At 40.1% G+C, this 25,595-nt stretch overlaps 1 protein-coding gene across 5 annotated transcripts in view; it reads left to right on the forward strand.

The window, feature by feature from the left end:
- Positions 1-25,595, forward strand: part of FER (FER tyrosine kinase) — a 165,413-nt gene that overhangs the window by 51,962 nt on the left and 87,856 nt on the right. For 3 of the 5 annotated variants that reach the window (XM_077347748.1, XM_077347750.1, XM_077347749.1), the window contains 5 exons: positions 2,391-2,483; positions 5,503-5,706; positions 10,932-11,054; positions 20,809-20,865; positions 23,065-23,180. In XM_077347748.1, coding sequence (XP_077203863.1) covers positions 2,391-2,483; positions 5,503-5,706; positions 10,932-11,054; positions 20,809-20,865; positions 23,065-23,180 — 593 coding nt within the window. Of the gene's footprint in view, positions 1-2,390; positions 2,484-5,292; positions 5,330-5,502; positions 5,707-10,931; positions 11,055-20,808; positions 20,866-23,064; positions 23,181-25,595 lie in introns of those variants that run through there. The other 2 variants (XM_077347751.1, XM_077347752.1) reach the window with 1 other exon arrangement.

Below are 25,595 nucleotides of genomic sequence, written 5' to 3' on the forward strand. Positions count from 1 at the left end.
AGTGGTTACAGATGAGCTTTCCAGAGCCATGTCTTCAGATATGTGAAGGGAAAATCAGACTGGGGATTCTTCTTAGGGGAAGATTACATGGCAACCAATTTCTCCCAGTTCTGCATCATTTCCCTTCTTGTGTGAATTAGGCCACAGACAATGTCCCCCTGCCCTAATACACATGGGGTAGTCACAGTACACAGGTGTGCACCCTGCTCCTTCTGCTCCATTTTTTCACTGTTGATAAAATGTTATGTGCCCACATGCTTCTTTCATGGTTGCTCCTTAGAAGAAGAACTGGATTTTTGTACCCTGTTGTTTACTACCCAAAGGAGTCTCAAAGTGGTTTACAAACACCTTTTCCCTTTGTCTCCCCACAGCAGACAATCTGTGATGGATGTGGGGTTGTGAGGGGTTTGAGAGAACTGGGAATGGGCTGCAGTGACCCAAAAGTCCTCAGGTGTCTCAAAGCAGTTTCCAATTGTCTCCCCTTTCTCTCCCCATAGCAGACTCTCCATGAGGGAGGTGGGGTAGAGAGCCTCACATGGAAGCTGGCAACCCTCAGAGGAAGTCTCTCTGTGCACAGCAGTCTTGACCTTAGTATGGTTTTTTATACTGGTTTTTCATTTGCCAGGCCAAGGTTGAAAAAGTCATTTCAGTTACAATGTGTCTCCAGCCATTTACAAGTTCACTATTTACAGTTTCAGGCTGTAAATATTTACTTAGATCTTCCTGCACTTTCCAGACTCACAGGACTGATGCTGGTCTGTCTGTCTGCCCCAAAATACAAACAGTTGCTGGTAAGGGCTGGCCATAGCCAATAGCCCAGGAGGGACACACCTGCACCATTCCCTCCCAATTGCAGGCAAAAATGGCTCATTTGAAGGCTGAGGCATTGTACAATTTTGAAGTCCCACCTCCAAACCTCCAAGAATATTTCCGACCCAGGCATAACCAACCTCCAGATGGGGCCTGGAGAGCTCTTGGAATTACAGCTCATCTGCAGAGTATAAAGATCAGCATCCCAGGCAGAAAGGGCTACTTTGAACAGGGTTGTGGTGGAGAAGAAACATTTAAGGCCTCCCACACAGGTTGTTGTTGAATAGAAAGACTTGAGGCCCACTGCACAGGGTTGTTGTGCAGATGAAACAGGAGACAAAAGAACCTGCAACAGCATCCAGTTTCGTCTGCAGAATAACACTGTAGTAGACCTCAAATCTGCAGAGAGTTGTGAAGAAGAAATACACATGGCTTGGCTGTGTCTAACCACCGGCCAGAGCAGTATTTTAAGTGAGAAGGGGCTTTTTTGTGGCCTTCCTTTGGCAGAAGGAGAAATCCCCCCCCCCAAAAGGAATGCACTCAGACTCCCTTGTGTTGTTCTTGGAAATATCTCCCTCCCCTCAGTCAGAGTCTCTTTCGCGGAAGGCCTGAAGGGAGGGAGAGGGAGCGTACTCACCAGCGTCCTGCCAGCTCTGTCAGTGTTCTGACGCAAAGAGAGGGAAGTTACAGTTGGACGCGACAGTTAGGACAGGCTTGTGGCGAAAAGGGGTGTTGCAGCCTGTCCAAGCCTCTGTTCTCATCCCCCTTGGCAGCCCTACTGACCTCCTCTCCCTGCGGTAGTCAGGAGCAGACTGGCAGTGATGTCTCCAGATTTCCCCTGGGTGGGCAGGCCCTGTCAGAACATTGGCCCAATGATTGGGCCTCCCGACTGGCTAGAACTCTGGCCTATCCTGGTGAGAGCCCCGCCCACTCTCCGCCCACTTAGCCCTTAACCAAATATGATACCACTCACTGAGCAGTTACAGTTGGCTAGGCATGGAAGATGTTTTCTGAATTTAAAAAACTCTTACAAATGCAAAACAAAGATGACAGTGGGTTTTTAAATTTTTTATTTATATTTATATTTATTTCCCGCCACTCCTGAAGCTGGCTGGTGGCAGGTCGCAAAAGTTTCTTCCATTATATAAGGGCAAAATGTGCAGCTGCTGTTAATAGTGTTTAAAAACATGTTTCATTTTGTTTTGATATTACACAAGTGTCATGCTTACAATTATCCCAAAATTTTGGGAATATTCATACTATTTCAGTGATATGTTTCCTGTACTGGGGGAGGGCAGACGTGGAAATATCAATTAGCAGCAGACCTAGCCTTTGTAATGTAGCATAAGTGTATAGCTACTGTTTTCAGTGGGTGGTAGACCTGGCATCCAGACTCCAGAGGAAAGGTCTAATTGCTGTTTTCAGTTTTCAGTAGTATCATGTACAGTTAAACTGAAGATACTATAGTGGAATTATAAGTTTAACATCTTACTTTTGATGAAACTCCTAATATATTGTGTACTTAATTTACAAAGGTAAGCTGGTTTAGTTTGTGATAATCTTTTCCCCTTGTTTCCTAGGATAAGAAAGATAAAGTGTCCAGGTTTGATACAATTCGGCACTCCATTGCAGGAATGATAAGATCTCCAAAATCTATGTTAGGAACTTCATCGGTAAGTGCATACTGATATAACGTTCTTCTTTATTTTCTAAGGTAAATAGTTTTCTTCCACTATAATTTGGACACAGCCTCTTAGTAACTGCAATAAGATTAGAGGAGGTAATGCGTGGAGCGGTAAAGTACCCAGAACACTCTCTGATTTGTTACTTACTGTACCACATCTGAAAGCCTCTAATTTTTTTGTTAATTGCTGTACTCCTATTTTGAGTTTAAAGATTCTTAATTAACTAGTTACATTTTTCATCTTGGGTTTCAAGTGAGGAAACTATCCTGCAGAGATAAGTAATCATCATTTTCTCATTTGTCTCTGTCAGTTTCACAATCTGGTACATCAGAAATGACATTTAACGGATGGTGGTAATTCAGTAGAGAATGGTCATGCAGAGACTTATGTATAGAACAAAGCAAATTGCTTACTATTCTGTGGATATTATTATTCTATCATTGATCTTGAACTATTGGCATTGGAAGGCATAAGTATATATGATAAACTCTTCCACCACTTATTGATCCTATTTGGAAGCAAGAAATATGGCTTCAAAAGACTAATTCTAGGTAGTATACCATGGAATAGAATCCCTGTGATTTGGCACTTTTAAATTTTTATACTGCAGTACAAGAAGAACTTAAATATGCATAAATGACAACTAATAAAGTGACCTGATCCTCACATCCATTCCTACTGGAAAGGTAGTTATTTAGATTCTAGTTTGTTCTGCCAAATGTTGCTGAAGTAGCATCTGCTGAGATATACATGAAACTATTTATGTCTCTTTGCACATAATTGGATTCAGCTGTTGGCTCAGCCAATCAGCAAACCTTTAACATTTCCCTCAGTTCTGTAGACTACTGAGGACTTCCCCTAATTGTGAGGTAGCGTAGGCTGAGGGTGTGACTGGCCTAAGGATACACATCAGAGACTGTTTACGCACTGGGAACTTCACTGCTCTAGCACTCATGCAGGAGCACAAATTGGGGCTGGATGAGGCCCACCAGGTCAAATGCTCCCCCGTGCAGGTGCAGGAAGAGGTGGGCCAACCTGCCACGACTAAAACTCCAGCCTGTAGCCTGGAATGAAACTTCCAGTGCACAAACGGTCAGAGTGAGGATCCAAACCTGGCTCTCTCAGATCCTGGCCTGATACTCAAACCACTCCATCAGTGAGTGAAATGTTATTGAATAGGTCTGACTGTGTAAGTGTATGGCTATGTCTCTACCCTCTTCTCTGTCAAAGTCTGTTACTCTGTATTATTTCTTTTCCTGCTGAGCCTGCTCTTGGGAAGCTGCCACTGCACAACATTGCGTACCAAGGTTGCTGCAATCCGATATATTTACCTAGCAAAGACCACTGATGGCATCTACTTTGTAAAACTTCAGAAACTCCTATCTTATTGATTGGTTTAGCCCCTCTCCCCATTCATTTTATTAAAATGTTTTAGATTTTTTGTAAACCTGGGGCTTTTCTCAGGTTTGTAGAAAGACCTGTCTCGTCTATCCTTGGCTCTAGTCTCCATATTTAATCACCTGAGTAACTCTGTGCAGGTCTCTCACCAGCGTTGTTGAAGCATTGCCAGCCCTTATATATGTGGAGTGAAGAGGAAGGGCTCCTCTCCTTGCCTTTTTGCTCCATCCTCAGCATTAGGCACCACTGGTCAGATGAGACAGGAGAACCAACTTGCTGTGGAGAAAGAGAAGTAAAACCACCACTATCCCATTGTGACCACCTTGCTCTTTTTCTGGGCAGTCAGCTATCCTGGCAGCCACTCAAGTGCTGATAGAGCACAGAGGCTGCAAAGGAGGATGTGTTGTGGGGTGCTGGAGAGGATGGGCAGTTTGCTTCTATATTCCTGATATGAGAGTCATAGTGCATGGTGGGTCATACCTTACCTGTCTTACATATCCACCAATGAACCACCTAACAGCCACAAACTCTTCCAGGAAAGTAGGTGCTGCCAGTTTGAGCAAACAATACTGAATTTGATGGACTATTCTGTGAATAAGCTGATTCTGTGAAGATTCAAGGGGGTGGCAGGTTACAGTGGATGAGCGATAGGGTTGTGAGTGTCTTGCACAGTGCAGGGGGTTGGACTAGATGACCTAGGAGGTCCCTTCCAACTCTATGATTCAATAAATAATCCGATTCAGTATAAGACAGCTTGCATGTGTTCACTGGCCTTGCTCACATTCCTAGAACACAAGATAGATGGTGTGTTGGGGAACAATGCTCCAAGAGCCATGTGCAGCTTCTAAGCCACTGAACGAATGTCACTGGTCTAGAGCAAGTGAGACCCTGTAAAAATTTCTGTGTCACTTGACAAAGCACAGAAAAAGGGAAAGAACTGTAAGCTTGTACTGTCATGAGAGAGGAACTCCAAATAATCTGAATTGATGGTTCTTTAGAAAGTGACTGTTTTAAAAACTGTTTCACAACAGCTTATTTTAGCTTTTGGACAGTATTAATTCTCTGAAGCACTGACAACTTCAACCAGGCTCTATTTAACTCTTCGGGATTATTTTTTGGGCAATATGATGTTTCATAATAATTTTTCCTCTTGTAATCTTTTTGATGTTAGAATTCATAGAATGTGTATGACAATCTTATTTAGCTAAAAAAAATGAATATGAACAGTTTTTTCATCTGCTGCTTACTAAATACTATACACCAGTAGACTGGATTGTTCAGGGGGGGAATTACATGTTCTATATATTGCCTCTGTATAACACTAGCTAAACCTTTAAAACAAAATATGGTTCACTCCAATATGTGTCTTTCTCTCAATTTTTCTATCCCTCTTTCTCAGTTTTTTCTATTGATTGACTCTGCTTGTTCCTCTTGAAGTAAGTATTCAACAATAATAGACTTGCTTAGCTTTATAGCTGGTTAGATAAGTTCACTTAAGCTTGCTGGTGTATAATTCTGAGAAGAATGTTGAAATAGTTATTCTGACTGCAGTTAGAATGAAAATTAAACGCACCAACTTCTATTTACCGATTTTCATATTTTTTCCAAGTTTTTTGATGTAATATCAACCAGCGAAAAACCATTGGCGGAGCAAGACTGGTATCATGGCGCAATCCCAAGAATAGAATCTCAGGAACTCTTAAGGCAACAAGGAGACTTTTTGGTACGAGAGAGCCATGGGAAGCCTGGTGAATATGTCCTTTCTGTATTTTCAGATGGACAGCGGAGACACTTCATCATACAGTTCGTTGATGTGCGTTTTTTTAATTGTACATCCTTTTAAAAAGATACCTAATTTGTTTGCATGCAGCTATATAACATGAATAGCATAATTTGTTGCTACACCCTCTGAAATGTTAAGTATTTGTTAGCCTAGGAGTGCTTCTGACAGTTATACTGTGACTGAGCGTGAGCTACAGATGCCTAGAAATGTCACTTTCAAAGTGAGACTCTGCTGCTGAATTCTAACATGTGGGAGCCAGAGTTGTCCCGCCTCTGCACCACAGCCCCCACACTGCTCTCATCTTTCCACTCCATCCATCTCATCTCTCTTTAGATTGATCCAGCTAAACTTAAGAGGAATAAGAAAAGGGTGCACATCTTCAGATATATTGCATGTAAAGAGTGAAACTGGAGGAACTAATATAATTTTGCAAATACTGAATGTGTAGATGCTAGTAGGAGATAACCGAGCAGATGGAATACTATAATTCAGTGGTCCCCAACCTGCTGGCCGCGGCCCGGTGCCGGGCTGCGAAGGCCATGGCGCCGGGCCGCGGCTCCCTCTCCCCGCTCCCCCCCCCCGCAGCTTGTGGCCCGGGAAGCTTCTTACTGCGGGAGGGCGGGGAGAGGGAATCAGGGCTGGGCTGCGCATCGCGCATGTGCGGCCCGTGCAGGCACGGCCCGATGCGTGGGCATGGTCCGCGCGGGTGCAGCCCGATGCCCTGCCGGTCCCCAGCCTCAGAAAGGTTGGGGACCACTGCTATAATTCATAAATTGGAGCAGTATCTTTGTCAATGAAAATCCTTTTGCATTATTGAAGTAATGGATCTTTTTATTGTGTTTGGCTATTCTCAAATAATTTATCAATCAAAGAATTTGAGATACAGTTTAAAACATAGTAGTACTTAGCTTTTCCACAACAGTCAAAGAGACATGAAGATGTCCAATAAATATGCAGCATAATGAAGATGCTTAGCACAATCAGATACCTTGCTAGAATAACAAACTGAGTTCATCAGTCCTTTGGGTTCAATTGTTGTTTGCAAAAACATAAGGGTAATAAAAATGTTAAGGTTAGTGATTAACCCAGTTCTGTAAAGAAGTAATTAAAAGAGACCATTGTTCTCTTACTTCAGACCAACATGGCTACATACCTGAATCAGTCAAAGGGACAGTACATCTATTGGTGGAGGAGGGATCATTCTTCCAATGGAAGACTACTTACTGTGATATCAATTCAACACTATATCCATTTATGAATGTATTTGTGTAGATCTGGATCCAGCCTACATTATATAATACACATGAAAAAGCGACTTCTGAAAACAATCATGAGACCCATCCTACAAGTTTTTATTTGAATTTTAGCTATGAGAAGCCTTCATATTTTCTTTGATCTCCTAGTTTCATGTGGCACATCAGTGTGGGTTTCCCAGAATACCTGAACTATTAAATAGCTTCCTGGTCTTCCCAGATTCTCTGGTTAAAACAATCCTTTCTGAATATATCTCCAGTTTACTGAACTCCACATATGAACATAAATAGTTTCCACCCATCTTTTTTTTGTCATGGAAATAATTTAATTAAATAATTGTCATTCTGTAAATATTGACATGTTAAAGATTATTTGTAATGTAGCCTTAACTATCTACCATTTTGTGCATCCATACTATAGGAATTCGTCTTAAAATAGAACAAAATGGCATTCATACAATTATATTCAGTGAGAATAAATGGTTACTGTTTTGACATAGAAATCATTTTATGTTCACAGGATTTACTAGAACAATTCTAGCTGAGCATGTTTACAATTATTCTGATCTTTTAAAAAAATTGCATTCTTTTGTAATTATGAGAACCTGACTTTACCCAGGCTTGGCCATTGGGACCATGTGGAGTTGGCTGATGACTCAGGCAGTGTCTGGGAGCATGCGGGGGAGGGGGGATACCTGCAGCTAATTAGTTTATCTCTGGAGGTTGGTCTTCCTTAGCAGTGGAAGTGATGCAGGCATTTTTGTGGGCTCCCTACAGGCATTTAAACTGCCACTGCTAAGCACCTCACCCTGTTCTTGGCTTGATTCATGAGTTCTCACCCACTCCTTTTTATGGCCACAAAGTGTATTAGCTTATTGTGCAGTTGTCATAACTTCAGTAGTTTGGGCATCGGGGTGGATTCATTTTGTTGAGAGAGGAAGCTTGCATGCCCACTTCTCTATTTGGGGGATTCCCTTAAAGGGTCTTGGGATTGAGCTGCTAACAGTGTGCCCAGCTCAGGGGTTGTTAACCAAGTTCTCACTACCAGAAGGCAAGGGAACCACACAGAAGCTGATGCCAGTGTTGTCTCTACAAACATTGTCACCCCTTAGGTTCCTCCCCCCCAAGCAGGCAGGATGGGGTTTTCATTGGACAGCAGTCTGGTTGTTCCATGCTAGGATTCATTACCATGCTGTTTTCTTTTTTTTTTATATAATGATTTTTTTATTTTCATAAAGATAGAAATATAATCATCATTTGAGAATATACGACCCCACATTGACTCCACAGTGATATAAACTTTTGCCCAAAACTCTAAGAGCCATGAGTCTAAGAGCCGTCCACATTTCCACTACATTAAAAAAAAAAAAAGGCCTGTTTAGATATACAAAAGAAAAGTTATTATTAGTCAACTTACTTGAGAGATCGTAGACCTCACATTAACTGCTTGATACAATCTAAGAGCTATCCTAGCAGATATTTCTAGGTTTGAGTTAGATGCTTAACATTAAACATTTCTTATAGCGCAGTATGAGTTTTGGCCCTGTATCAATACCCTGATGAAGGGAGAGGAAAGTAGGGCTTTGCCTTAAAGATGTACAAAGAAAAAAAAATTACAAAAGGATTTCATAATTTCTCCTTATCCTTAATACAGATACATCTACAAACCATTTATACTTGACCCATTCTAAGAGCCATCCTGACAGGTATAAGTTGAGAGCTTTGCATTTTCTACAGATCAATATGGGCTTTGGCCCTATAACAATACACCAATAAAAAAAATAATAAGGGGGGAAAACCCCATTTTATATTTCCAACGCTAACGATTATATTACCTATATGCCTACTAAGAAAAAGAAACAAGAGAGAAAAAAGGCACTGCTTCCCCTTTTTCATGAAAATAGCAATGTAGAATACAGTATATGTTGTTAATACAGAGAATAATAAGATTTCCAGGTTTAGATTAAATGCTTAACATTAAACATAAAACAATATAAGCTTTCAGTCTTCTATAGCTTCTCCTTATCCTTGGTTCTGATACATCTACAAAACAATTTATGCTCGACCCATTCTAAGAACCATCCTAACAGATATATTTTCAGATTTAAGTTGAAAGCTTAACATTAAACATTTTCTACAAGTCAGTGTAGGCTTTAGTCCTAGGACAATACACTAATAGAAGAAAGAAAAAATAAGGGGGGAGAACCCCATTTTACATTTTCAGCACTAATGATTATATTACCTATATGCCTACAAAAGAAAAGAGACAAAAAAAACAAGAGAGAAAGAGACACTGCTTCCCCTTTTTCATAAAAATGGAAATATAGAATACAGTATAACATTAAACATAAAACAATATGAGCTTTCAGTCTTCTTAAGGGGGTCTCATCTCGAGGCTTGCTACATCTTGTCGTTCCCGTAAAATTATATTCTGTCCCATTGGCCTTTGGCGTAGAAAGTGCAGTTGTACTCTTTCCCACAGAGTATGCCTCGATAAATCTTGAGGCCGTTGCACCTCCTGGACTCCAGTATCAATACAATTTTTTCCCCAGAGAGATCCTTTAAATCGGTTACTTTCACTGCAGATCCATATTTCTTTTGATTGATTTTTGTACACTGTTGCTTTGAGATGGCTGTATGTCTTTTTAAAAAGGGTGTCCTTATCTGGGCTGCAGAACTCCGGCATCCCATTTTCCGTCTCCAGAATTTCAGATTTCTCTTCTACTGTTGGTTTTCCACCTTGTTTAGAGCTATCATCAGCCACTGTTATTGATCCATTATTCCTGTTAAAGACATCTTCCTTGGCATCTTGGATCTCCTTGAAGATATGAATTTCAGATTTCTCTTCTGCTGTTGGTTTTCCACCTTGTTTAAAGCTGTCATCAGTCACTGTTATTAATCCATCATTCCTATTGAAGACTTCTTCCTTGCCATCTTGGATCTCCTTGGAGATATTTTTGATCAATCCATCTAAGAATACTTTGTAATCTTGGGTTTGTATCTCTATTAGATGAGCCAATCTTTTTAACATAGACATGATTTTGACTTTAAAAAAAAACCGGCCTCAAACAATTTTACAAGTGGCCAGTAGAGGTCCTCTGTTTTATCCTCTAATGTTCCGGCACAGGCATGTGACGTATTTAAGTCAGTTAAGGCAGAGATTCTCGTACTGGCACAGAGTTCTCGTGAGATTTTCCCATTCACAGCTCTTATCTTCTTATCTTCGAAAACCAAAACAATTACAATAAGAGCTTTTGCCAATTAATTCGAGTTGATTTGAGTCCTTCTTCTGCTTAGTTAGGAGAATTAGCCTGCCTCTTAACGAGGTGGCTTCAGGCAGAGCAGAGTAAGAGGAGGGGGGAAACAAAGGGCTTTGATGCAGGAAGAAAGACGAAGAAAAAAAATCGAGAGATACTTGCAGTAAATGATGTTTTGGAACTCAGCCGATGTCCTCCCCTCAGTTCAAAGCGTTCAATTGTGGTAAATCATCATGTAGGGTTGAAGCAGATACTTTAAGATTAGAGAAAGAAAAGAAAGTCCGAGGTAGAAAATGGCAGTCGTCCTCTGGACCTGGAACGCTGACAGCCTATAATCCAGGGAGATATACTCCCTAAAGGATTGGAGACGGCCCCAAGAACTTCCTGGGTAGAAAGGTGAGGTGGGGTTTGCGTACCCCTCCTCTTTTCTGCCAATTGCTTGCACAATTGACCCCTGTCAGGCTTCAGAGATAGCAGAGCAGATGCCCTGCCACCCTCTCAGGACGACATCTTTAGCCACACCCCCCCATTACCATGCTGTTTTCAATAAAACTGTAGTCAGTTTTCTTCCACAAATGGTCTGTTTGGGTTGTGTTTTTTTCCTGCACATTCTGTCCTCCATTTGGCGACGGGTCCACAATTAAATGTCACAACTCTCAAGGGAATCCAAAAGTGATGATGAAAATGAGATATTTGTGTATAATAGTAGTAGCAAGTTGTTTAATTTTTAATTTTTCTCTTTTAGAATTTGTATCGATTTGAAGGAACTGGGTTTCCAACTATTCCTCAGCTTATAGAACACCATTACCAAACAAAGCAAGTAATAACAAAGAAATCAGGTGTAGTCCTGCTGAATCCCGTTGTTAAGGTATGTACATATCAGTGTGAATGAGGCTCTTCTTTTTCTGAGCATGTATAATATTTAAACAGCTTTTTTGATTTGTGTGATTGATAATACATTGCTATTTTTGTTTTCATTGATGCCTGTTGACCATCTTGGGAGGCATGTACATGGATGGAAAGATGGGATAGAAATAACTCAATAAATATGAACACGCATAAAATACACGTGCTGCAATTTCAAGCAAGTTTGTTCTCATCCTTGAAAATTTTCTTTGTGCCTCTTTTTGGGAAAAAAAACAACCCTTCATACAATGGACAGAAGCAACCTACATATAGTATTATTTTACTGGGGTGTCTTGAACAAAGATAAAACATTTTGCGAGACCACTATGTGTGTTTTTCCTGTGTCTGTTAACTTTGGTTCATGTATCAATGCCACAAACTGATAATTTTGTAGAAATATTTTGATAAAACAGTATTTTTATATTAAGAAATCCATTTAATCTTTACCCTGTCAGTATAGCAGTTGTTTTTTTTTTTACTTTTAGGAAGTGAGTCACTTTCTGATAAAAGAAATGATTGATCAGTATATATGCTTTTTGTTAAGGAAAATATATATTTCATGTCTATCAAGCTAACTGAAATCTATGGAATCTAATAAATTGTGGTTAGAGATGTATGAATTGCAAGAGCGCTATCTGAATGTAAAAGTTCCAAGAACAGTGCTTGTTCTGCTCAAATACTATTATTTCTGGAATTCTTTCTGTGTTTTGATGGTCCTAGTAAGAATAACTGGGCAGATATCTGCTATGCAAGCAGTTATGAGTTTTCAAACGTTTTTAAGTCTGGAAATAGTTTTCTGTCAGTGATTCCTAGGCATGAGGCATATGGTACAAAATATCATGGTTCTACTTCAAAACATGAACTTTTTGGATCTTAGTCTCTCACACTTCCTTCCCCATTTCCCCTTCCTCCTCTTTCACACAGCAGTTTAATGAAAGACTTTTCTGGGAAACTATAGTTTGGCACTACACCCAATTTACAAATTCTGGATTGAATTCTTCCCGGCAAATCAGAATTAGGAGCCCTGTTTTTTAGGGCAAGCCATTGTTTGTGGTTTAAATCTACCTGCAAACTGTTCTTTAAAGCAGATCTCAAGGAAATGGGGAAATGAAGAAGGAATGTAGAAACTGGAGGATCCCCCAGTTCACTTGTTCATGTATTGGCAACTTACATTCTGGGGGCATGTCTGAAGGATCCCTAAAGCAGTGGTCCCCAACCTTTTTATCACCGGGGACCACTCAACGGCAGGGACCACTCACCGCCTTTTACTGAGGCCCGGTAGGGGGGGGGGATAATTTACTCCTCTACTCTCAACCACTACCCTAATGCTCTCTGATCGCTATGGTAATGTTTAAACATCTCTTCAAAATAAGATACGGACACACCACAACAATTAACATAAGGAACATTTTATTTTCATGGAAATTTTAACTCATGACAATGACAAATCAATGAGAACCCTGAGCTTGTTTCTCTGCAACGAGATAGTCCCATCTGGGAGTGATGGGAGACAATGACACCCGAAGTGTGTTGTAAAGGGCCGGGGGGGGGATGAAGTAAAGGGCCGGGGGGGGGAAGGCGTCCTTCGGGGTCCACCTCCAATTAGTCGAAGGAGCACATGTGGTCCGCAGCCCACAGGTTAGGGATCGCTACCCTAAAGGACCTCGTTTCTCCAGTGTCAGCCTACACCTGATCATTTGTTCAAAATTCCTGTGCTATCTTGACAACAATCTTCTTCATTATGCCTCTTGAAGCAATAAACTAATCTTCCTTTTACATAAAATTGTCCCTGTAATAACCCATTTAATAAAGTTTTAGCATAACTTATTACAAACAAAAATTTTTAGCCTTAAGCATATTAATTAAATGTTTATAGTCTCTTACTTTGTCAAGTAAATATAATTATGACAAAAAGAGATGTATGAGATAATCCAAATGTTCCTGCTAGGAATTTTAATGGCAGAGAAATAATAGTTTATGTTAAAAGAGCTAAGGACACAGAAATAGGCCTGTGATTTTTTTTAAACCTCTTCATATTGATTTATAGTCTTTGGGAAGGGTGGCACTTAGTTCATCAATGTAACTTCTTAGTCTTGGCGTATCCATGGGCTCAAACAATGATGAGTCTTTTGAACCCCACATCTGAAATATTATAACTTTTAAACTACTTCAGCCTTGCAGTATTAACAGCATTGAATTTTGCCATGGTATATTTTGTAAACTAATAATAGCACATCTTGATGTATTTCTAAATGTCACCTTGGAGAGTGTTACCCTTTTATAGTCACAAAAGCAGCATCCTGAAAAATACCTAGAGAGCAACATGAGGGATGGGATTAAAAGGTGCCATCTTAACTGACATTAAAATGCAATAGGGAATTAGAATTATGAAATACTTGCTTCTCCAGTCATTGGTGGTACCAGCATTCTGCATGCCCTGTGTATAACAGAAGAAAATACTTTATAATAAGGTTAAATAGATACAAACATCCATGTCTTAGACCTTGGTGATAGCAGCTTGCCTGCAGATTCAAAAAGGGAGATTTAATGCATTTAATTTAGCCGAATCAACAAAATTGCACTTAAGTGAACAGATGCAGCAGTTAAGACTTCTCCCTCCAATAATATGTGCATGCATCCATATTTGCACACCTACTGTAGTCAGATGAGATGCAAAATACTGTGCTAAGGACAGATCAAACCTTCTCTCTGTGAGGAAGAACTGCTGATTCAGGATCTGATACCACTAATGTCTGCAATTTACAGGCTCTTAGACAAAGCTACCCTTTGCTTATTGTGTGACTCTTTAGTGATCCTACATCCTTTCATTTTTACCTAAGGTGGTGTCATCCATTAAACTATGAGTTATCTCAAGTTGCTTCTCCTGTTCAGGAACATGGCCGTTCTTCCTAGTCTTTGGCTGCATCTGCAGCTTTTTAGGCTGGTCATTTTATTAATTCTATCTGTAGAGGTGCTTCATGAGAATCCTACTTTTGTCATTCTCTACACATTGAATTGGAAAAACTGTTTGAAGCCATGTTTCATTGAAAGCTTGATACCTGCCTTCCTTTGAAGATAAGTTAGCTTGCTATCCACTCACCTGTGACAACAATGATGAAAACACTGTTGCAGTTACCTGTAACTGATGTTCATTGAGTGGTTACCAGTGCATTACACATCTACCCAGATATAATTTTCTCCTTGTGATCTTTTATTGTTGACTAGTAGGAAGCCCGCTGCAAGGAGAAAAGCAGAGGTGCTAGTGGGATGGTGTTTTGGTGGCGGGAGGAGGCAGTGGCGACAAGGGGTGGGCAGGGCATGTGAGGACCTGCAGAGTGGCTTCTCCAGCGGTGCCACCTCCCCTGCGGCATGGCCAGAGGCTCGTTGGAGGTCCCGTAGTGTACACCACATCCTGCATGCGGCCTAGGATGCCAGCAGCACACCGACAGTGGCATCCTCCTGACCCCTTGCGTGGGGCCCAAGGGCCTCTTCAGTGGCACCTTCTGGTGGCCGCTGTTGCCTGCTTGCGGCAGCAGCTACCACCTTCTCTTGGGTGCTGCCACTGCCACATTCTGGTGGTAACCACTGCCATGTTTTGCTGGCTGCAACCGGAGCCGCCTCCTCCTGGCAGTTGTTGCCACCTCTGTCTGGGCGCTGCCGCTGCTACCTCCTCCTGCCCACCGCCTGCCGGTCGCTGCTGCCTGGTTAGAGTGCAGTAGATGCACAAGGCGAACAGATGGCTAGGGAGGTGGTCTGTGTAGGGGCTGGCCATACCCTGATTGGGCCAGATTCAAGTCTAAACCATCTCAGTGGCCCAGACATGCTCTACCCACTGGGCCATTTCACAAATATATATATAGGGACAATGGATAAGGATGTGTTGACTTCTTAGGAATGGCAGAGAAAGTACTAAGGACAAGTGCTCCCCTGCCCTTGTATCTGGAAAAGTTAGGAAACTGAGGTGCAGAAAAGGAGTTGAGGCATGTTTCAGGCATTCTTGAGTGCTTTAGATGGAGGCCTATATGTGCACAGTACCCATGTGTGAACACAGTTAATGAACTTCCATTAGAGGTAAATTTAAAGATGTTTTCTTCATATCTACAAGCTTTGCCTCTACATTTATTGTTGTGAACCGCCCCGAGTCAGCTGGCCAGGGGGGCCTTATTTAAGTCCAATAATATTTTTTTTATTAAGTACTTACTCTATTTTGTTGCTGTCCTATCTTATCTCTTTGCACGTTTGCTTTCCTAATTATTAGATTTTTTATAATTGCCTTCATGTTCTTGCATAATAATAAGTTGTAGAAAAGATGGAGGAATAAATTGTTTGATCAATGATGGACCGTTATTTGTTGCTCCTTTGTCAGCCAGAACATTTTAAAAATAAGGGTGACATCAGTACATGTTGATATCGGTACATGTATCTCATTCTCATTTCTAGGTTTCTGATGATGCTTTGTAATCACACTAAGGATTTTAAAACTAACTTCATAAAGCTGTTTTAGGCAAGGAAAGTGCCCCAGTTGAGTGCAGTGCAGTTCTGCTGAAGTGCAGTTCTGCTGAAGAGTGATTTCATCCCCTTGTACTTCTTCATTCCATCTTCTCCAAACCATGGAATTAATTTATGGATCAGCATTCGGTTACTGATAGCTTGTAAAACTGACTTTACCAAGGCAACAAAATTTATATATACTTGTCAAAGGATTTTTCCCCAAGTACCCACGCTGAGGGAGCAGATAAAAATTGGAGTAATCCTTTGGAACTGAAATGTTTGCTGGAATTGAAAATTTTGCTTGAAACAAACACGTAAAGCTTGAAAGACATCTATCTGCAATATTTGCATTAGGAAAAAAATCACAGGTGACTTTTAATGTACTAATATAAATAGCATTAATAGCCTCTGACAGTTGACTTGATTGCATTTTATAGTGCCATTTTGTTTCATTGTTCTTCTGAAGGATTATACATCACATATTCATACATCACATATTCATATTCATAAATGAGCGTGTGAAACATCACATCATTAGGAGTTTTTTAAATAGGGAAAAGTATGAAAATCTATTAACTTTTTATTTTAGTACTGTTTTACAACTTGCAGTTCTTATGTCCAGTCTGAGATCATTTGACTATATTCCAAGAAGGTCCTTTTTGAGGGAAATATACTGTTCTTTTTCTGAACAATGAGTATAATGGACAATGTAGTTGATGGCATCTGTCTTAAGACACATTGCTAGAAAGCAAAGGTACTCAGTTTAGTATAGAAATAGTACAAGTAATACTATGGGTCGCTTCCATAAATTCATGGTGTTACAGAAGGATATTTTACCTGTATTCTCTATATAGTCCAGTGGGATGTTTTTGAGTGTTGGGTTCATCTTGAACAAAATGCCCTGCTCTTGCAAGAGGAAGAACGGCTGATCTTAGTTAATTTTTTTTTCTTGTAGCCTCTCTCTTCACCATATTCCATTTTGTTTAGAAAGGTCCTTCCAGCTCTCATTAGCAACCCTTGGTGGGGGGGATCAACAGATTTTTTTGGGGAAAGGGAAGAATTGTGCATGACCTACTTCTTTCTCCATTCTAATTAATGTGATTAAACTTTGGTTATATTTGTCTGAAGTATATTGGGTGTGTGGAGTGTCCTTCCACAGTGAACTAGCATTGTTAGTAATAAAATAAAATTTGTTATGAAACAATGGGAATTAATCTTCATAAATCAATTTGTATCTTTCCCTAAGTTCAGCACCACAACATGCTGTCATTTAAGGCTTGACTGCAGCAGCAAAACCCTCCAGAGCTTTAAGCTCTGGTAGTCGACCTGCCTCAGTTAGTCAGAGCTGTAAATTCTTCACTGTTTGCTATGGTAAACCAAATATAGCAACCAAATAGATATCAGTGATAGAGTATTTACACAGTAATCTCTCCAAGTTTAAGTATAATTCAGTGTTGTATACGGATGCCAGAAGAAATGTAGTTCAGTGAAGTAAAAGAAACAGACAAAATTATGGTTGGTGTACATGACAAATGTGCAGAATATTAATAATTTCAATTATACTCTGAAAGTTGAAGTAAATGATACTGTAGGATCCATAAGTACCTATCCTGATGCCCTGAATTTACTGTAATAGCAGCTGTGCAGGGGCCAGGACTCATGGTACTGGGACTGGTGAGCCACATACATACCAGTTTACAGAAAGACCTAATCTCCTCCTGAGCTGCTGTTAGGGAAAGAAGGTTGTCTCTTTTCCCTCCTGTGACTGATAATGGTTGGTGTTGGAGAGAGTTTTCCTGGGGGAAAAAATCATGGGGCAGAGAACTAACCTCATCCACCCAAGCACAGCAGCAATCTAAATCTCTAGTTGCTTTTAAATAATTTAAGGCACCTTCAGCTTTGATCCCAAATGCCCTAGTTGTACTATCATTTAAAATTAACTTCTACAAGATTGAAAAAATACTTTTAGTTCTGTCTGTGCTTCTTGATGTCTGCAGTGGCATTCCTCAGTGCCATTATGGCATGTTATTTTTGAAATCAAGAGGAAGTAAAGCATTAAAATATGAAGAGATAAATATTTCACTTGGCCAGCCCCAAACTCCTAGCCACACCTTTGATCTTTTTTTGCCTTCTTCCTTCCTCCTTGCTCAATAAATAACAAAAAGGAATGGGTGGGTTTACCTGAGTCCTGACTGTAGCTGGTTTCCTATGTCATGCCCAAATTGAACCAGTTCATGATTTAAAGTAGCTTGAGCAATAGTCAGTTTTATTCCCAAGGGAAACATAAAAAGAAAAAAAATCCAAATGCATAGTTGTAAAGTGGTAGTTTTAAAAATGTTTTATGCAACCGTGGCCGTAGGATCAGGAAGGGAAGCACAGGTGTTAGATGTGCTTGGGCATACCATTCTCCATCTAGTTATAGATGTCTGGAGAAACCTGCTTTTGCATGCCTATTACCCACAACTGGGTTAGAGTGATTTTGAATTTGATTGTATTGCTTTGATAATAGTTTGTTTTCAGTTTATTATATTTGTATGGGATTTGAATATCTAGATTTTTCATTAACAATAATAAATGAGGATAAAGGGGAATTAAAATGTTAATGAGGATGATACCTTACTGTGGGATCAAATAGCCTTGCACTATTTTCTTTTTTAAATGAATTGCATGGTAAAAGGTGAATAAACACACATCTGTCAACTGCTAAACAAAGAAGAAGAAAATTTGAAAAATTGAGCTGTGTCTTTAAAGAGCTACTTTGTTATGCACATGCACTGAAAATTTCACATCAAATGGAATAGCTTGAAATCTGTTGTGGACATGTGGTGATAGGCAGTGTTATATTACCATGTGATGCCAGCAGTCATATATCTAATTCTGAATATGGTCCCAGAGTGTAGCTTTAAATATGCAAAATGGGACTAGATATAGGAAAGGATAGTGTTTCTAAAAGTTGCAGGGGAGGGATTTGCTGAAAAATCTTAAGTCTGATTTAGGAAGAACTAAAATCAAACAAAAAACTTTTAAATGCTGAGATCTCATGAGATCTTGATAGCTGTTTTGTAAGACCACAGAAGGCGGGCTGTGACCGGGATGAGGAAGGGTGCCGATTGGCCCATTCCTCCGGACAGACTATCGAAGGGACCAATCGCGCCTGCCGAATGGTCCCTCCGATTCCCCGCTGGAGCAATTGCCAGCCACGCGCAGCGCGGCTGGCGGGGACTCCCGTGCCTAGCGAAAACGGACCTCCGCAAGACCCACTTGCAATCGAAGATGCGGAGGAGGAGCCGAGGACGCCCCGCCGTTGCCACCCGCCCTCAACAACGCCTCCTGTATAAGGTGCCCTTCCTTCCCGCACGCTGCCCTGTCCCTCCCTCTGCCCCCACATTCTAGCGCCCATTGTATTTGGTTTACAATGGGCTCTTTTCCTAGTAGATAATATTTTTAGTGTTGTCTGTTGTTTGCCTAGGAACAGGTCATTCAAAATAATTGCTGCAGTTTAATTTTGAAACCTTTGTTGTGGTGGAAAGTCAGCAGGTAAGAAGATTGTGGAAGAGGGAAAAAGTGAGTAGATAGTAAGGAAGAAGGAAAAGGAGAGAAGCTTGGGCAGGTGGAAGAAGTGGAGGATAAACAGGAAGGAAGCAGGAAGCGAAAGAAGCTTTGATAGCTGCAGGGGAAGAGGGAACACAGAGGGAGTCTGGAGGAGTACCAGTGGGGGAATGGAATTCACCCCCCCCCCCCTGAATCTTTGCAGATCCCAAACCTCTACAAACACCTTCAAGATCAGTTTGAACACGAGCAATAGCAGGAGAGAAATGAATATTGTTTTCTAACACTGCCTCACAATATCTTATTGTTTGCCCAGCTTAAAAGAACTGTTCTGGTATATCCTCCTGCTTGTCTGTTAGGGTCCTCATCAAGTAATACCTCGGAATCAGTTGCACACATTCATTCTGTATTCCTTCTACCTGAGAGTCCTCGCATGTTTGTTTTCCTCATGACTGAATAGAGGGTTTATGTTTCTCCTTACCATTATCCATTGTCATCACAGCAGGTGTAATGAATCTTGTCCCTCTTCCTTTCTGGCAGAGATGGCCTTTGATATAAGATTGCTTCAGAGGTTGAGACTATTCTAATTTTTGTACTACTTTTCTCCAAAGTGCTTAGTTAAAAGTAGTTATGAGTCTCTGTTTGTAGCATTTCTCATGAAATGATCAGTGTAGAGTGGCAGGTCTTTAAGAATCATGCTGTGTGGATAGGTTTCTTATCTACTTACAGGCTTCTGATGGTTGAGCTGGGCTAGTTGGCATTACATCAAAACCCTTGTTCTGACATTTTGTTTTGGTTTGTGTTTAAATGCTTCACAATAAAACATTTTGTAATTCTGTATCTAAGTAACCCTGTTAGTATTCTTATAATACCTTCCTCCAACCACTAGATTAGATTACTTCAGTACCACCCAGGAAAGTAGATGCAGGTATTTGTTGTTTTTTTAACTAATTTTTTTCTGCTATCCACAAATTACTTTAAAGAATAAAAGCACAATATTAAGAAAGATGGAAGCACAAACATAAATAAAAAGACATTTAGCTATGTTACGTTTGTCATGGAATAGTAAAGTATAACAGTATATTTCGTAACAAAATAATCCTTAATATAGCCCTGTAATGTATGTTTTCTGTTTTATTATACTATATTATTATTATTGTTGTTGTTGTTGTTGTTGTTGTTGTTGTTGTTGTTGTTGTTATTATTATTATTATTATTATTATTATTATTATTATTATTATTATTATACAAACCTGCATTATGTGTATTGAACAGATGCTTTTATATAGCTAGTTCATCTGCATAATAAAAATGAGCTTTTTCCGGTGTGTTGGCTCAAGTGAACACTTGGATTTTCTTGCAAAATGAATTACCTTGTTTTTGCTGAAATACATGTTTTGATTCAGCATTGGGTATATGAAAAAGCATATCTGGTTTAATATGTGTATTACAACGAACTCATGTGATAGGAATTTTCCACAACATTCTAATATCCTGTTGCTCAGAACATTTTAAAGTCTGCTTTATAGATTTTGGGGATTGTAAGTTCTTAGCTTGTTATTGATTTAATGGTCCAAATGAAGCATGACTGAAGGTCTGTGCCTAGTGGCTCAAATATATTGTATATAAGACATGTCTGTTTATGGATTAAACATTGCTGTGTTTTCTTTCTACAGGATAAGAAATGGGTTCTCAGCCATGAAGATGTCACACTGGGAGAGTTACTGGGCAAAGTAAGTAATCAACTGATTTACATGAGAGAGAAAATAATTTGGAGTCCAAATTAAACCAATGACTAGGAAAGCTATAGCATTTCTCTCCCTTTCCCCATTTCTATGAATAAAAAACAAGTTGGATTTTTAGCTTCATTATAGCAAATATGGGTAAGATTCATCCAAAATTAACCTCTGTTAAGAATCTTTCATTTCACTGGGGGATGAAAGCACTCTTCTATTGAAATCAATGTGATATAATGACTTTAGGCTTTTTCTTTGCCCTTTTACTTTTAAAACTGCACCTGTGTTAGAATGTACTATAATCATATTATGCAAATAATTATCTCTAAGCTAGTTTAAACTTTGTATCCTCCTGCAAATAAATAGTTCCCTATATTATCCTATTTTTCTTTGCTGCCACTGTGATTGCATCTTTTCTGTAGGTTTGTAATATGGCAATAAAATATCCAAATTGGATTTACATAGAGTCGTCTCTATGTAATTCTTTTATTCTTATTTCACACAAGTCCCGATGCATTTCGCCTTACAGCCTTTTCAAGGGACGTTTTTTATATTTAAAGACCAACTTCAACTTATTAAGGAATCTCTTGATAGAGTATTAGATCATACAGTAGCTAAACTTAGCTTGTGGCGCTTCAGACGCGCAATTAACTAGCATCACACTTGGTTCTCTTCTTCCTGTCTGTTCCCTTCTGGGTTTCATCTAGATTTAAAAAGTCACTGGTTATACTTTCACTGGTTATACTTTTACCATGAGTACTGTTATTATTATAACAGTTATTATTATAACTGTTATTATTATAACAGTACTCTCATTGCTATACCGTATTTGCCACCTTTCTCTACAATAACAGAAAAAAGAACCTACCCTAGACTATAATTAACATTTAAACAATTTAACAATAAATACAAATAGAAGTGCCTTATCTCTTCTTTTAATCATCATAAAACAACCAAAACGGCCTCCAGATTTAAACCATTTTCAAGGTGGCATTTTCATCAGTGGTTGTTTTTCCAACTTAATATTTGCTGATAGTCTAGTCCTTCGCTATGATCTATTCTTCTTCACGGGATTTAAACTTTAGGATGCTTTGGGTTGAGCCTGCATTGAGCAGGGGGTTGGACTAGATGGCCCCTTCCAACTTTATGATTCTACTAGTAGTAGAGCCCGCTGAAATCAAAATTCAGCGGGCGCTAGGGGCCTGGGGAGCTTTTTTCTTCCCCCCCCCCGATCTTGGAAAAAGCTCCCCAGGCCCCGGGGAAGGTGCTCTGCGGCGCTGTGAGCCGCGGATCGCCTTCCCTGGGGCCTGGGGAGCTTTTTTCTTTCCCCCCCCGATCTTGAAAAAAGCTCCCCAGGCCCCGGGGAAGGCGCTAGACTGACCTTGTGGCGGCTCCGCAGGAGTGGACGTCTTCGGGGCTTGTCCGGGCGAGGCGTCGGCAGTATGCGGGAGAAGGCTGCAGGGCCCCAGCCCCGCGGCAAGGGTAGCCATCTTCTGCCGCCTCCCGGCGGTCGGAGCAGCCATCCAGTTTCCAAAGGTGAAGCCGGCCAGGGAGGCTTCTCTTGAAGAAGAGTAGCCGGCTCGCTGGGGCGGCGGCCATCTTCTGCTGCCTCCCGGCGGTCGGAGCGGCCATCCAGTTTGAGAAAGTGCAGCCGGCCAGGGAGGCTTCTCTTTAAAAAGAGAAGCCGGCTTGCTGGGGCGGCGGCCTGACGCGGCGAGAGGCGTGCAGTTGCTTGGGCTGGGAATCAGAGGGACCAATCGGCAGGCGCAAAGCGCCTGCCGATTGGTCCCTCTGATTGTCTGTCATGAGGAAGGGTCCAATCCGGACCCTTCCTCATCCCGGACACATCCCGCCCCAGAACGCCTTACTCCTTTATTTAGTCCGTGGCGCCCGCAGCGCCACAGGCGGTGTACAGATGATTCTAAACATTATATATTTTGGCCTTTGACTCAAAGGTATGGGGAAGCTTAGTCAAAAAAAAGCCACTGATGAAAATGCCACTTTGAAAACAAAACTTGGGGGCGGTTTGGTAGTGAAGTTCATAATTGGCAAGTCATGTGCTACTCAAGGAATTCAGTCAGTATTAAGCCACATGAACTTGTAAGAATATTGTTCCTCGCTGCAATTGTGTGTGAAGCTTAGTGATATTTTCATGCTTGTAAAACTTGTATTGATGGTTAATATCTGCAATTTCAGGGTAATTTTGGTGAAGTATACAAGGGAAACCTAAGAGATAAAACTCCCGTTGCTGTAAAAACCTGTAAAGAAGACCTCCCACAAGAGTTGAAAATAAAATTTTTATCAGAGGCCAGGTAAGCATTCAAACATAAAATAAAACTTTTGAAAACCATTAGATAATTTACAGTACTTTCCTAAGCATATTTATATCCTTCTAAGTCTGTTGAAATAATTGGTAAAATTGTGTTTAGGATTGCATTTAAAATGTACATGTAAATTGTAAATAGGCTTCACATCAGATTAGCTAATGAATTCTCTTTGAGAACAAAATGGGTCTTTTAGAAGGAATACATTGTGTGAAGGCAATCAAAGATGATATTGAAAATGTAAAGTGTAACAGATTGATACAAAGCTGACTCATATGAATTCACTGGAATCATTTATTTTTACTGCTAACAACAGTTGGTATAATGTCAGTGTTGTAATATTAGCTCGTTGGTCTGTAGTTGGAAGTTCTCAATACCTGAAAATCTTGAATTTCATGTAGCTTTAGTAATTATCTAGAACTGTTTTGCTAGCTAGAAAATATTTCCTTTTTTAATAAACACTGAACTTAAATATCTTAATATCTTATGTTTCCTGCAGGGCCTTGTGCTCTGTGGGTACTAATTGGTCCGTTGTTCTTGGCCCCTGGGAGATTTGTCCGGCCTTGACCAGGGCCAGGGCCCTTTTGGTCCTGTCCCCAATCTGGTGGAAGAGCCAAGGTCCCTGCTGGAACTTTTGTGGTTCTGCAGGGCCTATAAGATGGAGCTCTTCCACCTGTTCTTTGATTGAGGCCAGGGTGCAGTAGATCTAAGAGCCCTTCCATAGTTAAAAGCAATCAGAGTAAGAACAATTTATACCTGGATTAGTCGGTACTCCTTCCCTGAAGTACTGGAAAGGGAAGATAAGAGAAGTATGGGCTTGTTTTTTTTTACTTTTTGCTGGCCTGCTGAAATATGGAATTCGTTGGTTTTGTAATGGTTTAAATCTATGTGGGGTTTTATCTTTTATTGTAACCCACTGTGAGATGACTCTTGAGAGTGGCAGGTAAGAGAATAAATAAATAAAACAGTACTAAGTTTATACTAAGCTCTCACTTTCTTGCTAGGTAGGTAGATAAATTTGTGTGTATGTGTGTGTGTGTGTGTGTGTATATACACACACACACACACATACATATACACACACACATATATATATATATATATATATATATATATATATATATATATATATATATACATACACACACATACACATACACATACACACACACACACACGTATACATACATTCATATATATGCAGAGATATAATTATCTTTCTAACACACACATAAAAGTTGGGCTCAAATCCCCAATAAGTTGTGAAACTTGCTCAGCAGAAAATGTCTCATTGAATCTCTGTGGAGATAGATAAACTTGAGTTCTTGTTGAATGAATTTGAGTTAGAATCTTCCTTTGTTGGAAAAAAAATACTTGAGAAAGAAGTATGTTTGAGTTGTAGAAAGGCTGGTTGAGTGTTTCCAATTTCTTTTAGCCTTTATCTCTTCTTTAAAATCTCTCATTTTTTGAGTGACTGTTTCCATGCTCTTCCAAATTGTATGAGGCATAGCTGAACCTCTGCAAAAGGCATGCAGAAGACAGATCCGTTGTAGCTTGAACTTTTTGCCCACTTTATCAGGTATAAGAAGAGTTCCTTCAATCTCTCTGGGTGTATAGAATCAGAAAATCAAACACACAGCTTTAGAGAAAAATACTGAGACACTGTCTGACCCAGTAGACAATATAGTGTTGTCACAGATTGATCTAAGGATAATATGGGATGTTCCTCAGTCTTTAATAGAAAAGAGCTCTGGCTCCTACAATGAACTTAATAAGCAGGAAGTTCAGAATAGACAAATGGAAATCACACTGTGCATAATGAACAGATGGAATCAGATACTGTAATTGCCTCGGCTGATTTAGAAGATCAGTGTTCATTGAGGTGGAGAAGTCTATCAGTAGATATTAGCCATGTTCAGAGGAGTGCTGTTGTTGTAGGCATCTGTGGGGGAGAGCTATTGATTTGTTCCATGCAGATAGGGAGGGAGGAAACTACAGTTTCAGTGCTGAGGGAAAGTATGTATTCAGAGATAACCCCCCCCCCCCCCCCCGAACTAAGACTAATGCTGAAAACAGCATTGGAGTAAGCCCTGGTAAATTTTAAGACAAATAATGCAATTAACTCTAGCAACTAACTATAGAAGAGCGGCAGTAATAATCTATTGTAGCAAAACCAGAAGTGATTTTTTGCCAACTTAAAATTTGACAGATTTATTATCCTAACACTTCATGTGTGTATTGAAACAGGCTCTACCCATGATTTTATTATTTATTTATTTTACAACATTTATACCCCACCTTTCTGCCTTTAGACTGGCCACCAAGGTGGTTAACAAATTAAAACCTACCTAATAAAGTCACCTTTTCAAACCCATCAAAACCGCATTCCCAAGTACCACATAT

The sequence above is a fragment of the Paroedura picta genome, chromosome 7, assembly GCF_049243985.1.
Source record: "Paroedura picta isolate Pp20150507F chromosome 7, Ppicta_v3.0, whole genome shotgun sequence".
Lineage (NCBI taxonomy): Eukaryota > Metazoa > Chordata > Lepidosauria > Squamata > Gekkonidae > Paroedura > Paroedura picta.